Source organism: Mustelus asterias, chromosome 5 (assembly GCF_964213995.1).
Source record: "Mustelus asterias chromosome 5, sMusAst1.hap1.1, whole genome shotgun sequence".
Lineage (NCBI taxonomy): Eukaryota > Metazoa > Chordata > Chondrichthyes > Carcharhiniformes > Triakidae > Mustelus > Mustelus asterias.
Window position 1 is genome coordinate 42660212 of NC_135805.1, and position 14134 is coordinate 42674345.

Below are 14134 nucleotides of genomic sequence, written 5' to 3' on the forward strand. Positions count from 1 at the left end.
AATGCTGTCCTTGTCAGAAAAGGTTTTGTAGAGAGATTGGAGAAGCTGGAGTTGCCCTCCTTGAAGCAGAGAAAGGTAAGAAGTGGTCTGAAAGAGGTGTTCAAATAGAGTGAATAAGAAGAAACTATTTCCAGTGATTAGAGGGTTGCTAACTAGAAGATACAGATTTAAGGCAATCGGGGGTAAATGTTCTTCTTCTGAGTCAGTCCTTCATGATCAAGGATAACTTATTCCACATTGTTTCGATAGGTTTTATGATGGCTGTTAAGTCCAATGTGCCATCTGCAGACTCTGCCACATGTGGGACAGGTGGTGCTTGACGGGTTGGGTAGATGGGTTGTATGAAGGTCTGTGCACGCCCTCTGACACCTTGACATTCCTGATAAAGTCTCTCCGTGTGTTTGGTGCCTTCATGTGTGAGCCTTCTCCATTTTGGTTGATCACAACCCAGGGTGTCCCATGAGTCAATGGATATGCTTGACCTCTTCAGGAATGCTTTGAGGACAAAGAATTATAGAATCCCTACAGTGCAGAAGGAGGACATTCGGTCCATCAAGTCTGCACTGACAACAATCCCACCCAGGCCCTATCCCGTAACCTCACATATTTACTTTGATAATCCTCCTGACACTAAGGGCCAATCAACCTAATCTGCAAATCTTTGGACTGTGGGAGGAAACCAGAGCACCCAGAGGAAACCCACGCAGACACAGGGAGAACGTGCAAACTCCGCACAGACAGTGACTCACGCCGGAACTGAACCCGGGCCCTTGGCGCTGTGAGGCAGCAGTGCTAACCATTGTGCCACTGTGCTGCCCATAAAACATTTCCACCATCCTCCTGGAAATGTCTTGGTGTCACCAAATTCCAAATAGATCAGTTGCTTTTGGGGGGTATGGTATCAGGCATATGAACAACATGTCCTAACCCATGCTGCCTCTAACAAATCCTTGACAACAGGTGGTAGGACCACATCTCCAACACAGAAGGTAGCTAATGTTCCCAGCATGTACACCATACTGAGCCAGTGGCACTTGAGATGGCTTGGACATGTGAGCCGCATGGAGAATGACAGGATCCCCAAGGATATATTGTACAGCCAGCTCACCATTGACACCAGACCCACTTGGCACCCGTCCCTTCACTTCAAAGATGTCTGCAAACATGACATTAAGTCTTGTGACATGGACGACATACTTTTGGAACAAATTGCAAGAGCTGGTGGACAGCAGTGAAGGAGGGAGTGAAAAGAAGCGATGCAGCAGCTGGCAAGGCATTAGATGGCACCACAAAGAGAGCTAGATGCTGCCAAACCTATCAGTGACCTATTGGTGCGCACCCGTCGTCTCTTCAGACAGGGAGGCCTAGAAGATCCAGCGACAGCCGTTTTTGGGTGATTTGTGCCTCGATGCTGGACAAGTTGGCTTGGGGGAGGATTCTACTGTTGGACCAGCTTTCTTGCCACTGGATTTTGAGGATCTTGCACCACTGGTGGTACTCTTCCAGTGCTTTGAGATTCCTGTAGTAGGTGTCCAAGTCTACAAAGCGTACAGGAGTTTTGGGATTACTGCTGCTTGGCAAACCATGACTTTAGTCTCTAGTTTGAGATCCTGGTACCCAAATATTATTTTCCTCAGTTGGCCAAAGGCTGAGTTGGCACATTGGAAGCAATGATGAATTTCATCCTCTGTGTCTGCCTTCATCAAGAGGAAGCTCTAAAGACATAGAAAATAATTTACATTTACCAGGATTTTGCCTTTGATCTTAATTGGCTGGGGGGTGGTGGGGGGAGGGGATGTTTTACTGTCAGAGCTGGTTGGAAGAGGACCTTAGTTTTCTGATGTGAAGCGAGATGAGGAAACAGTGATTTGTTGTGATCTGCCTGAATGTGCTGCCTGGAAGGGTGGTGGAAGCTGATTCATTAATAACTATTGAAGGGAAGGAATAAGTACCTAAAGGAAATGGAATTGCAGGGCTGTTGGAAAGAGCACGGAAATGAGATTCATTGGGTATCTTAGCCAAAGAGCCAGCTTTCTGTATCATTCTATAATCTTAGAATAATCTTTCCCTGATCTGTGTCTCTTTTTTTTTATACTTTTCCAATTCAATCAAATCAAATCCAATTTAGAGTCTCAACAAGTTGAGACATTTCAGATCCAGGCTGACAAGACAGGGCAAGCGACCAAACCACCCTGTCCTGGGCCTGATCTACATGAGCCAAGCTGATTGGAGAAGGGGGAGGTTCCTCCTCCAAGACTTGAGCTCATTTGCATCCCAGCCAAAAGGCCGAGATGCCGCTTTTAAAAATTGCTTCACATGAAACATATGAAGCTTCAGTGTAACCTAATGACCTCAACCAAGTGCAGCCGACCATACTACACTTGATCTTAGCCAAAAGGCTGAGAAGCGTCTCTTCTGCTACAAATAATTAAAGATTATGGAAAATCTCAGGTGGATGTCAAAAAATCCAAAGGCACCATTGGAAGAGCAGGAAAGTTCTCTTTAATGTCCTTGTCAAAATGTATCCCTCAGCCAATATCACTAAAACATTATCTGGTCATCATCTCATCATTGTCTGTGATTTTGCTGTGCATAAATTGTCTGCTGCATTTCCTATATCACGACAGTATCACATTTCAAAAAGTACTTAATTGGTTGTGAAACAGTTTTGAGGCCATGAAGGATGTAAAATAAAGGCAATTTTTTTGTGTCTTTAATAAACGTATGTGTCTGTATTGGGCCAAACCGGTGTTCATCTAGACTCCAGCCCAAGTCAAGGTGATGAAAACCTTGCCTCTGCTCAATGGTCCCACTCGGAGAAATTACTTTGATTTTTTTTGTGGGTTGACAGCAGATCCTGCCAGTAATTCCACCCAGACTAAAAACTAAACTGATAACCTCAGATGCCTTCCACACGTAAAGAGTGATATATAAAAATGTATGTTTGTCTCACTCTAAAAGGTCACAATAATGTGGGAAATGAATAAGTTAACACGACTTCAGGTTGCTCCCTTGAAGTTTGTTTTAAAGTACATTGTTGATGCTGAGAATGGGAAGTTTCACTTTATACAATATTTGACTCAGTGGCGCTTGATGCGGTTTCTGGTTGTTTTGAAACAAAGAAGTTTTCCAACAAAGAATCCTTCACCTAGATTAGTATAAAGATTTTTTTGATTAAAAGTAGACACATATACAGAGGAAAACCCAATAATGTGATTTGTAATATGAAGGGTGTTATCATTACTGCTACTAATGTTATTAAACTGTTACAACACTTCTAAAAGAATGAAAACATTTCTGCTGTAACAAACGTTTCATCTACTGAGGTGCAAACTCTCTACAGCAAAGCAATATGCTGGGGTGATCAGTAAGTTTGCGGACGTCACAAAATTGGCAGGACTTGCAGATAGTGAGGAGCATTGTCAGATGCTACAGAAGGATATAGATAGGCTGGAAATTTGGGCAAAGAAATGGCAGATGGAGTTCAATCCTGATAAATGCAAAGTGATGCATTTTGGTAGAAATAATGTAGGGAGGAGCTATACGATAAATGGCAGAACCATAAAGGATGTAGATACGCAGAGGGACCTGGGTGTGCAAGTCCACAGATCCTTGAAGGTGATGTCACAGGTGGAGAAGGTGGTGAAGAAGGCATATGGCATGCTTGCCTTTATAGGACGGGGCATAGAGTATAAAAGTTGGGGTCTGATGTTGCAGATGTATAGAACGTTGGTTCGGCCGCATTTGGAATACTACGTCCAGTTCTGGTCGCCACACTACCAGAATGACGTGGAGGCTTTGGAGAGAGTACAGAGGAGGTTTACCAGGATGTTGCCTGGTATGGAGGGGCTTAGTTATGAGGAGAGATTGGGTAAACTGGGGTTGTTCTCCCTGGAAAGACGGAGGATGAGGGGAGACTTAATAGAGGTGTATAAAATTATGAAAGGCATAGATAGGGTGGACGGTGGGAAGCTTTTCCCCAGGTCGGTGGTGACGTTCACGAGGGGTCATAGGTTCAAGGTGAAGGGGGGGAGGTTTAACACAGATATCAGAAGGACATATTTTACACAGAGGGTGGTGGGAGCCTGGAATGCGTTGCCGGGCAAGGTGGTGGAGGCGGACACACTGAGAACGTTTAAGACTTATCTAGATAACCATATGAACGGAGTGGGAATGGAGGGATACAAAAGAATGGTCTAGTTTGGACCAGGGAGCGGCACGGGCTTGGAGGGCCGAAGGGCCTGTTCCTGTGCTGTATTGTTCTTTGTTCTTTGTTCTTTCTTTGCTGATTGGTGTCGATCATTTTGGAATGTTCCAAGAGCTGGGCCTACTTGAGAACTTACTGTTCAGAGAGTGACACATCAAGAAGGCAAATGGTTAGTTGGCCTTCATAGCAAGAGGATTAGAGTATAGGAATAGGGATGTTTTGCTGCAATTGTATAGGGCGTTGGTGAGGCCACACCTGGAGTATTGTGTGTAGTTTCGGTGTCCTTATCTTAGGAAGGATGTCCTTGCTATAGAGGAAGTGCAGCAAAGGTTTACCAGGCTGATTCCTGGGATGGCAGGTCTGTCATGTGAGGAGAGATGGTTGGTTAGGATTATATTCATTGGAATTTAGAAGATTGAGAGGGGATCTCATAAAATGTTATAAAATTCTAACAGGATTAGACAGGGTAAATTCAGACAGAATGTTCCCGATGATGGGGGAGTTCAGAACTGGGGGTCATTGTTTGAGGATGAGGGGTAAACCTTTTAGGACTGAGGCGAGGAGAAATTCCTTCATCCAGAGAGTGGTGAATCTGTGGAATTCACTTCCACAGGAAGTAGTTGAGGCCAAAACGTGTGATTTCAAGAGGAAATTAAATGTAGCTCTTGGGGCTAAAGAGATCAAGAGATTTGGGGGGGAAGGCGGGATCAGGATATTGAATTTGATGATCAGCCACGATCAAAATAAATGGTGAAGCAGGCTCAAAGGGATGAATGGCCTATTCCTTCTACTTTCTATGTTTCTATGTTACTGTGGCTATCTACAATTATAAATCATCTAGGTATCAATATATCATCCAGTAAAATATTTAAATGCATCATGCACACCCTGTACATAACTGGCACATTTCTTGAGTAGCTTTTGCTATGGTAACATTTATAATGTATTAATAACTTGTGGCATTGCTAACTATTAGAATACTTAAATACCACATTTCTTTAAATTAAAAAATACAAGCTTCTAACACCAGGTGGGGGTGCTATCCCACTTGTCTGGTAGCTCTTCTTCTTTTGTTTCCCTCCCTCCTGGGCATGGGGGTGGAAGGTGCTTGGTAGGTTTGTTTTATGCATCCTGTACAGAAGTGAATACTGAGTCCAATCCGCCCCACAAGGCTGTGTCCTCAGCCCCTTACTATACTGCTTATACACCTATAACCATGCGGTCAAATTCCCCTCCAACTCGATTTTCAGGTTTGCTGATGACACCACTGTAGTGGGTCGGATCTCAAATAATGACGAGACAGAGTACAGGAATGAGATAGAGAATCTGATGAACTGGTGCAGCAACAATAATCTCTCCCTCAATGTCAGCAAAATGAAGGAGATTGTCATCGACTTCAGGAAGCATAGTGGAGAACATGCCCCTGTCTACATCAATGGGGACGAAATAGAAATAGTCAAGAGCTTCAAGTTTTTAGGTGTCCAGATTACCAACAACCTGCTGACACTATAGTTAAGAAAGCCCACCAACGCCTCCATTTTCTCAGAAGACTAAGGGAATTGGCATGTCAACAACGACTCTCACCAACTTTTACAGATGCACCATAAAAAGCATTCTTTCTGGTTGTATCACAGCTTGGTGTGGCTTGGGCCTGCTCTGGCCAAGACCATAAGAAACTACAAAAGGTCATGAATGCAGCCCCCCATCCATTAACTCTGTCTATACTTCCCACTGCCTCGATAAAGCAGCCAGCATAATTAAGGACGCCACACACCCCAGACATTCTCTCTTCCACCTTCTTCCGTCGGGAAAAAGATACAAAAGTCTGAGGTTACACACCAACCGACTTAAGAACAGCTTCTTCCCTGCTGCCATCAGATGTTTCAATGGACCTACCTCGCACTAAGTTGATCTTTCTCTACACTCTAGCTATGACTGTAACACTACATTCTGCACTCACTCCTTCTCTTTGAATGGTATACTTTGTCTATATAGCGCGCAAGAAATAATACTTTTCATTGTATACTAATACATGTGACAGTAATAAATCAAATCAAATCAAAATCAAGCAAATTACTCCATTTGGACACTTCTTGAGTGCTGTTCTAATCAAGTGATGAGTTTTGTAAATGGTAGAAAAGCTTTAAAGGGCAAGGAGATGAACCGCTCACTGCAGAATTCCCAACTTGTCTTGTAGCTATGATGTTGATATCCAGTTGAACTGGTCCAGCCTCTCAACAGCCGTGGTCCTTCAAGATGTTGAGGTCTTGGGAGAGACAGCAATGCTGGTGCCATTGAAGGTAAACGGGAGATGGCTGGGCTTTCCCTTTTTTTGGAGAAAGTCATTACCTGCCACTTATGTGGCATATGAATGTTACATGTCAATTTCAGCTTGTTTGGATATTATCCAGGTCCTGCTGTAGGCTTGCATGTGCTGCTTTATTATCAGATGAGTTATGAATGGAGCAGTGGATTCATCAGCTATTGGCCCAACTTCTGATTTTATGAATGGGGGTGGGGGTGGGGGTTGAAATTATAGATTAAGTAACTAAGAACATTTTCCTAGGAATACTTTCCTTATAATTCCAGAAAGTAGTCTCACAACACCAAGTTAAAGTCCAGCAGGTTTATTTGGTAGCACGAGCTTTCGGAGCATTGTCCCTTCATCAGGTGAGTGAAGAGTTCAGTTCACAAACAGGGCATATACAGACACAAACTCAATTACAAGATAATGGTTGGAATGCGAGTCTTAACAGGTAATCAAGTCTTTACAGGTACAGACAATGTGAGTGGAGAGAGGGTTAAGCACAGGTTAAAGAGCTGTGAATTGTCTCCAGCCAGGACAGTTAGTGAGATTTTGCAAACCCAGGCAAGTCGTGGGGGTGACAGGTAGTGTGACATGAACCCAAGATCCCGGTTGAGGCCATCCTCATCAGTGTGGAACTTGGCTATCAGTTTCTGCTCAGCGATTCTGCGTTGTCGTGTGTCGTGAAGGCTGCCTTGGAGGATGCTTACCCGAAGATCAGAAGCTGAATGCCATTGACTGCTGAAGCGTTCCCCGACAAGAAGGGAACACTCCTACCTGGTTATTGTTGAGCGGTGTCCATTCATCTGTTGCATGGCCATGCATTTCATCCTTCAACTATTGGAAAATCTGAACTGAATACAGACTGCTCAGCAGGTCTGGCAGCAGCTAGCCAATCCTCGGTGAATTTTATCCTGCTGAGGTGATAATTCTTATAATTCCAGCAGTGATGTCCTGGGGCTGTGATGAATTGACATTCAACATCTACAACCATTTTCCTTTGTGTCAGATTACTCCTCTGACCCCATTGCTATGGCTCCTTGGCACCGTATTTAATCAAATGTCTTTATCAGTGCTCTCTGCCCTGGCAGCCAGCTTTTGCATTCTCTGCATCAAAGCTGTGGTCAGATCAGAACTATGGTACAAAAATAGAGAATGCTAGAAAAACTCAGCAAATCTAGCAGCATCTGTAGGGAGAGAAAACAGAGTTAATGTTTTCTTCAGAACTAAAAGAGAAGGAAAATGTCTTGGATATTATATTGTACAAGAGGGGGTGGAACACTTATTAGTGAGAGCTGCGAGAGATTGCAACAAAGGCGTAGCAAACTTTAAAAACTTTTAAACTTTATTTATTGGTGTCACAAGTTGGCTTACATTAACACTGCAATGAAGTTAGAGAACAAGAGATAGATGGCCTGGAGGGGAAGAGGGGTGGTGGGGAGGGACGATTTTTGCATTGAGACAAAATATATATGAGATATTAAAAAAGGGATTAAGAGGGAGGAGAAAGGTCACAGTCTAAAACTTTTGAACTCAATATTGAATCCTGAGGGTTGTAATGTCCCGAATTGGAAGATAAGATGCTGCTCCTCCAGCCTGTGTTGGGCTTTACTGGAGCATTAGAACAGGCCAAGGACAGATGTATCGGCATGAGAGCAAAGTGCTGAGTTGAAATGGCAAGCAACAGGAGGTCACTTGCACCTCCTTCAGTTTGTTCTACTGTATTTGCTGTTCCCAATGCAACAGGGAGTTTAAGGCCATGCTTGCAGGCTGAGCAAAGGTGTTCCACACTTGAGTAAACTTCCATATTATGAGCCAGATGGCAAAATTATTGGATCGTTGGGCGGCACAGTGGTTAGCACTTTACCGCTTTACTGTGCCAGGGATCCAGGTTCAATTCCCAGCCTGGGCCACTGATTGTGCAGAGTTTGCACATTCTCCCCATGTCCACGTGTGTTTCCTCCGGGTGCTCCAGTTTCCTCCCACAGTCCAAAGATGTGTGGGTTAGGTGGATTGGCCATGCTAAATTGCCCCTTAGTGTCAGGGGGACTAGCTAGGGTAAAAGTATGGGATTATGGGAATAGGGTTCTGGGTGGGATTGTTGTCGGTGCAGACTGAATAGGCTGAATGGCCTCCTTCTGCACTGTAGGATTCTCTAATTCTCTATTGTTCTATGATCATTACTGCCAGTTCGAGCCACGAAATCCACAGGTTCTGGCACAAGGAAATCAAATAACCCAAAATGTCATTGTGATTTGTATTTCCTGAACCGTCTTTCCTTTTCTATAGGGATGGCCAACCTGGCAGCGTCTGTGGAGAGAGAAACAGAGTTAGCGTTTCAAGTCTATGAACTTTCGTCAGAACCTCCAGATTTCCAACACCTTTGGTATTAGGGCTTTATAAACTTTCTGGTTGGAAGCAGAGAAAGACTGCTGAAATGTAATAGTCTTGACTATAGGTGGCTCTTAGCTGCCCGCGCACCTTCGTAAGGAATTATTGAATGGGGCTAATCCCCCCTTGGATAGATTGACCCGTTCAACCTATGTCAGGTGCAGCCAGCCCTCCTGGTGAGTGCGTGGTACTACAGACAGACGATGGCCCGAGGTGAGCAGTGTGCGCCGCGCTGCCCGCCGGGAGATGTAGTCCGCCGCTCCCAACGCCCCCATTGTAAGGCGCGGGGGAAAGACTATATTACCCAGCGTCCCGCGCGGGGGCCAAGCTCGATCGCAGCAGCAGTGAATGGGCAAAGCGCTTGCAAATCCCAGGCGGGGTCCGCTTTGGCAATGAGATTGGGGAATGAGCGTTTATTTATTTACTACCTACCAGCATCGTGTCATGCATTCGTAGGCAGCATCCGGATAGCTCAGGCTGTCGGTTAGACTTCGGGCAGATTTTTATTCGCCTAATCCGCAGTTCTTTTCCCCCTCTCTCCCCGGCATTTGAGAAGATGGTTATTCGTGTGTTCATCGCCTCCTCTTCTGCCTCTGTTGCGGTAAGTAGGAAAGCAGCAGCAGGTTAGTGCTGCGGGAGGTTACCATCATGTTCGTGCTACATACAGCAGGACTTCGCTCCAGCAACCAGGATAAATTCAATAACCTTCCTTTTGACAGAGATCTGCAGACACAATTTATTTTAATGGAACTAGGGCTCAAACTTCAAACAAATATAACGTTTTCACGTTATCTTCTAATGCAAACGTTCAGCTGCGTGTGCAATATATATGGTGTGATATATAACATGATACATTTGACCCATTTCCTATAATAACCAACACAGATTTATGGATTTAGGATGAATTATTTTGTTTTTGCTGCTGTCACAGGTACAATGGAGTTCTGATTTGTTTTTCCCTACGTGACAAAACTTTGGAAATGCGTTGTCATCGGTGACATCTCCTAAAGTCTAGTCGATTTGCAGCTGTGTTCCTAGTAGGTTGAAGAATTTTCTTACTGACGGGAATTATTTGCTTTTTTCTAAAGGTGTACGGTGTGCTAATATAACATGCTTTCACCCCCTTCTTTTGATGCTACCTCCGTTAGCTGCGAAGGAGCTACACTGTGGGCACTGCACAGTTAACTCTGGCTTGCCACCGCAACCATGGGACGCATTGCCTCCGTTTGATACCTCCCAGTAGAGTTGGTGAAAAGAGTCTGTTTTTCTCCACTCCGCTCCATTCTATTTAACACAGGATGCTACTGAACCAATCCGTTATAATTTCACTCGAATCAAGCTAGGCTGAAGCAAAATTCTTATTCATGACTCAGATGATTTGTTCAATGTGCTTCTAGGATTTCAATATGTGCGGATTATTGATGCAGCGTTTAACTTCATTTAGGGAGGGCAGTACTCTCCCTTGCCTGAATTTCAAGATTTTGGGTTTAAGTCCCACCCCCAGAGTTTAGCACAAAGATCAAAGCTGATACTCCAGTCAGTGAGGGCTGCACTGTTGGGCAGGCACCATCTGCCTGCTCGGGGTGAATGTGAAAGATCCCATGGCACTATTTTATAGAAAAGCAGGATATCATCCCTGGTGTCCTGGCCAATTATTTCTCCCTCAATCAACGTCACCAGAAATACAGTTTTACCTGGTCATTATCACTGTGGGAGTCTGCTGTGCACAAATTGGCTGCCATGTTTCCAACATTACAACAGAGAGATAAAAGCAAAATACTCCGGATGCTGGAATCTGAAACAAAAACAGAAAATGCTAGAAAATCTCAGCGGGTCTGACCGCATCCGTGGGGAGAGAATAGAGCCACTGTTTCGAGTCAGAACTCTGACGAAGGGTCATTCAGACTCGCAACGTTGGCTCTATTCTCTCTCCTCAGATTCTGTCAGACCTGCTGAGATTTTCCAGCATGTTCTGTTATTACAACAGTGACCGCACTTCAAAAGTATTTAATTGGTTGTAAAGGGCTTTGAGATGTCTGGTGGTCATGAAAAGCGTTATATCAATGTAAGTCTTTTTTTTAAGTGAATGAAGCCATTAACTGTCTATCTCCTGGATAATTTATTTTTAATTTAAATGAATTTATCACTTGTTTGCATAATAGACAGTTTTTTTTATTCATTCGGGACATGTGTGTCGCTTGCTGGCCAGCATTGATTGCCCATCTCTAGTAAACATAATACTTGTAAGAATAAGCTCTATTTTATTAAAAGCCCTTCTGAACACTGCAACAGTTAGAGCTTAAAATATAAACGTACACTTCCTTTCAATGCCCTCATCAAAATCAATGATATACTGTCACTTTAGGGTCAGTCTAAATATGTCTGTGCAAGTTGATATGTGCTCAATAACTGCAGTTAGCTAACTCTGTGGGTTGAATGTTTTCTACAATCTCCTATTGCTTTTTGTATGCAGTAGTGACTTTGCTTTTCTAGGGAAGGAACTCCATGCACTTGAGAGACAAATAATGAAACATGTTTTCAAGTGCTGCCACCTTGCTTTATAATCTTGTTAAATTGCTACCTTTGTGTCAGATGCTTTCTGTATTTATTTTGTCACCCAGCTTTTTGGTCAAACTAGAAATACACTTTTTATAAATTAACATTAAAGGTATTTGTTTTAGGGAAAAATCAAAGTTTGCACCATTAATATCTGCTGTCATCAACAGTGCAAGGAAGTCAGGGCATGCTTTCTCAAACTTATCAGGTGCCTTTGGACTGTATCCTGGTAAACGCACCCAATGCTTATCAAAACAAAACAAAGATGTGCGGGTTAGGTTGATTGGTCATGGTAAATTGACCCTTCGTGTCAGGGGGATTAGCAGGGTAAATACGTGGGGCTATGGGGATAGGGGCTGGGTGGGATTGTGGTCGGTGCAGATTCAATGGGCCGAATGGCCCCCTTCTGCACTGTGGGGATTCTATGATTTAGTGTGGCCTGGTTAGAAATATAAGTGCTTTTCTTTAAGTATTTATATAAAAGCAATGTTCTTTGGATATTTCCAGGGTCACTGCATCCAACCCCTTACAATAGAGTCATAGAATCCCTGCAGTGCAGAAGGAGGCCATTTGGCCCATCGAGTCTGCACCAACTCTCTGACAGAGCATATTACCCACGTCCACCACCAGCCCGTAACTCCACAAATTTACCATGGCTAATCCATCTCAACTACACATCTTGGAAAACTAAGGGCCAATCCAGCACGGCCAATCCACCTAACCTGCACATCTTTGGACCGTGGGAGGAAACAGGAACATCTGGAGGAAACCCACGCAGACATGGGGAGAACATACAAAGTCCACAAACACTGTCACCCAAGGCTGTAATTGAACCCAGATCCCTGGCGCTGTGAGGCTGAAGTGCTAACCACTGTGTCACTGTGCTGCCCTATAGATGTCTATAATCTAATTTTTACTGAGATCAGGAGAAGTCTTGTTTTTGTACCAGGTTCAAAGCTAACAATATGCATGTATTGCTCTGGAACCATAGAAGATTGGTGAAGATAAGGAGGTATGATGTGGTATTTAGCTAAAGTGGAGCTTGGGAAGGCAGCCAAAAGAGAATTGGCGAAGTTGAGTTTGGAGATGAGTATATGGGTGAAGGTTTCAGCTTCAGTGAGGGTGAAGTAGGGACAAAGGTAAGTGGAGTTAGCTTTTTAATGAACCAGAAAACTGATCTTTCACCTTTTGACATGGTCTGTAATCAGAGAGAGAGAGAATCTTATTCCTTGGTTTTAAATCCTCTAAATTTAAACAATCTCTGGCTTGGTCTCAGTGTTTTCATGACCAAACGCCGGCAGTACAACACTGCCCCATAGCTTGACATCCATTGTAACTGCTTTGGCAATCTTATTCACAATACACAATGAGAACTGCTAATATAGCGGAACAATGGTTTTCAGATATTGGTTAAATTTAAGTTTGTCAAATAAAAAGGCAGAAGTGTATGATGTTTTCACTTCCTGCAAGAAAAGAAAATGTTTAATTACCCGGCTAAGTCATCCATTTGAGCACAAAATTCAGGTGCACATGTACAAAACAGAAAAAAAAATTAAAAGATGGTATAACCAATCTATAATTTGTCATTGCTGGGTAGGTGGTGGGTATAGCTTTCTCTGTAGTTATAGCTATGACTTCATGTCAACTTTACTGTTGCCATAGCATTCCTTTGATTAAAACAGCATGAACCTAACATAAAATTATTACCCGGAATACCATTCTTTTGTTTCAAATCTGTTTACTTTTTGCTTTGATGTAAGCACAGCTCCCTTGGCAGCTATATAACCAATGTGGAACTGAAATTGTAGTGTAAGTAATTACTGCAACAACATAGCTCCTCAAATGTAGGTGCATTTGACACTGAGCCACATAAGGAGACATTAGTATGTGTGACCAAAAGACTGGCTAAAGGAGTGACTTAAATAAGAAAAGAGGAGTGAAGTGGTTTAGAGAGGGAATGTCAGAGCAAAGGGCCCAGGCAACTGAAGGCACAGATGTCATTGATGGAGTGATTAAAACCAGGAGCTAAGCAGAAGAAGCAAGAATTGGAGGAGCACTGAAATCTTTGGCGCTGAAATGGTTGTAAGGCTGAAAAAGGGGTAGAGAATGACGAAGCCACGGTAGGATTGGAAAACCAGTGTGAGAATATTAATATCGCTGTTTTGTCTGACCAGAAGCCAGTGCAGGCCAGCGAGCATAGTGAGTGAACCACCAGACTTGGTGTGAGTTAGGATATGAGCGGCAGAGTTTTGGATGTCATGCCCATGGAGGGTAGAAGATAGGAGGTCGGCCAGGTCACAAGGGAACAAAAGCATGAGTGAGGGTTTCAGCAGCAGAGACAGACGACGTTATGGAGTTGGAAGTAAATGTTCTTGGTGATGGAGCAGATATAATACAAACCAAAGAAGAACGTACAGGGTAAATGGTAGGACTCTGAAGAGTGCAGTTGAACAGAGGGATCTGGGAATACAGGTACAGAATTCCCTAAAAGTGACGTCACAGGTGGATAGGGTCGTAAAGAGTGCCTTTGGTACATTGGCCTTTATAAATCGGAGTATCGAGTATAAAAGTTGGAGTGTTATGGTAAGGTTATATAAGGCATTGGTGAGGCCGAATTTGGAGTATTGTGTACAGTTTTGGTCACCTAGTTACAGGAAGGATGTAAATAAGATTGA

General features: G+C 43.5%; 1 protein-coding gene across 1 annotated transcript in view; it reads left to right on the forward strand.

Moving 5' to 3' along the window:
• Positions 1-9297: 9297 nt before the first annotated feature.
• Positions 9298-14134, forward strand: part of sh3bgrl2 (SH3 domain binding glutamate-rich protein like 2) — a 99442-nt gene continuing 94605 nt past the window's right edge. Inside the window, exon 1 of the mRNA XM_078212463.1 lies at positions 9298-9504. Within this exon, the coding sequence (XP_078068589.1) occupies positions 9460-9504 (45 nt within the window). The 5' untranslated portion in view covers positions 9298-9459. The remainder of the gene's footprint in view (positions 9505-14134) is intronic.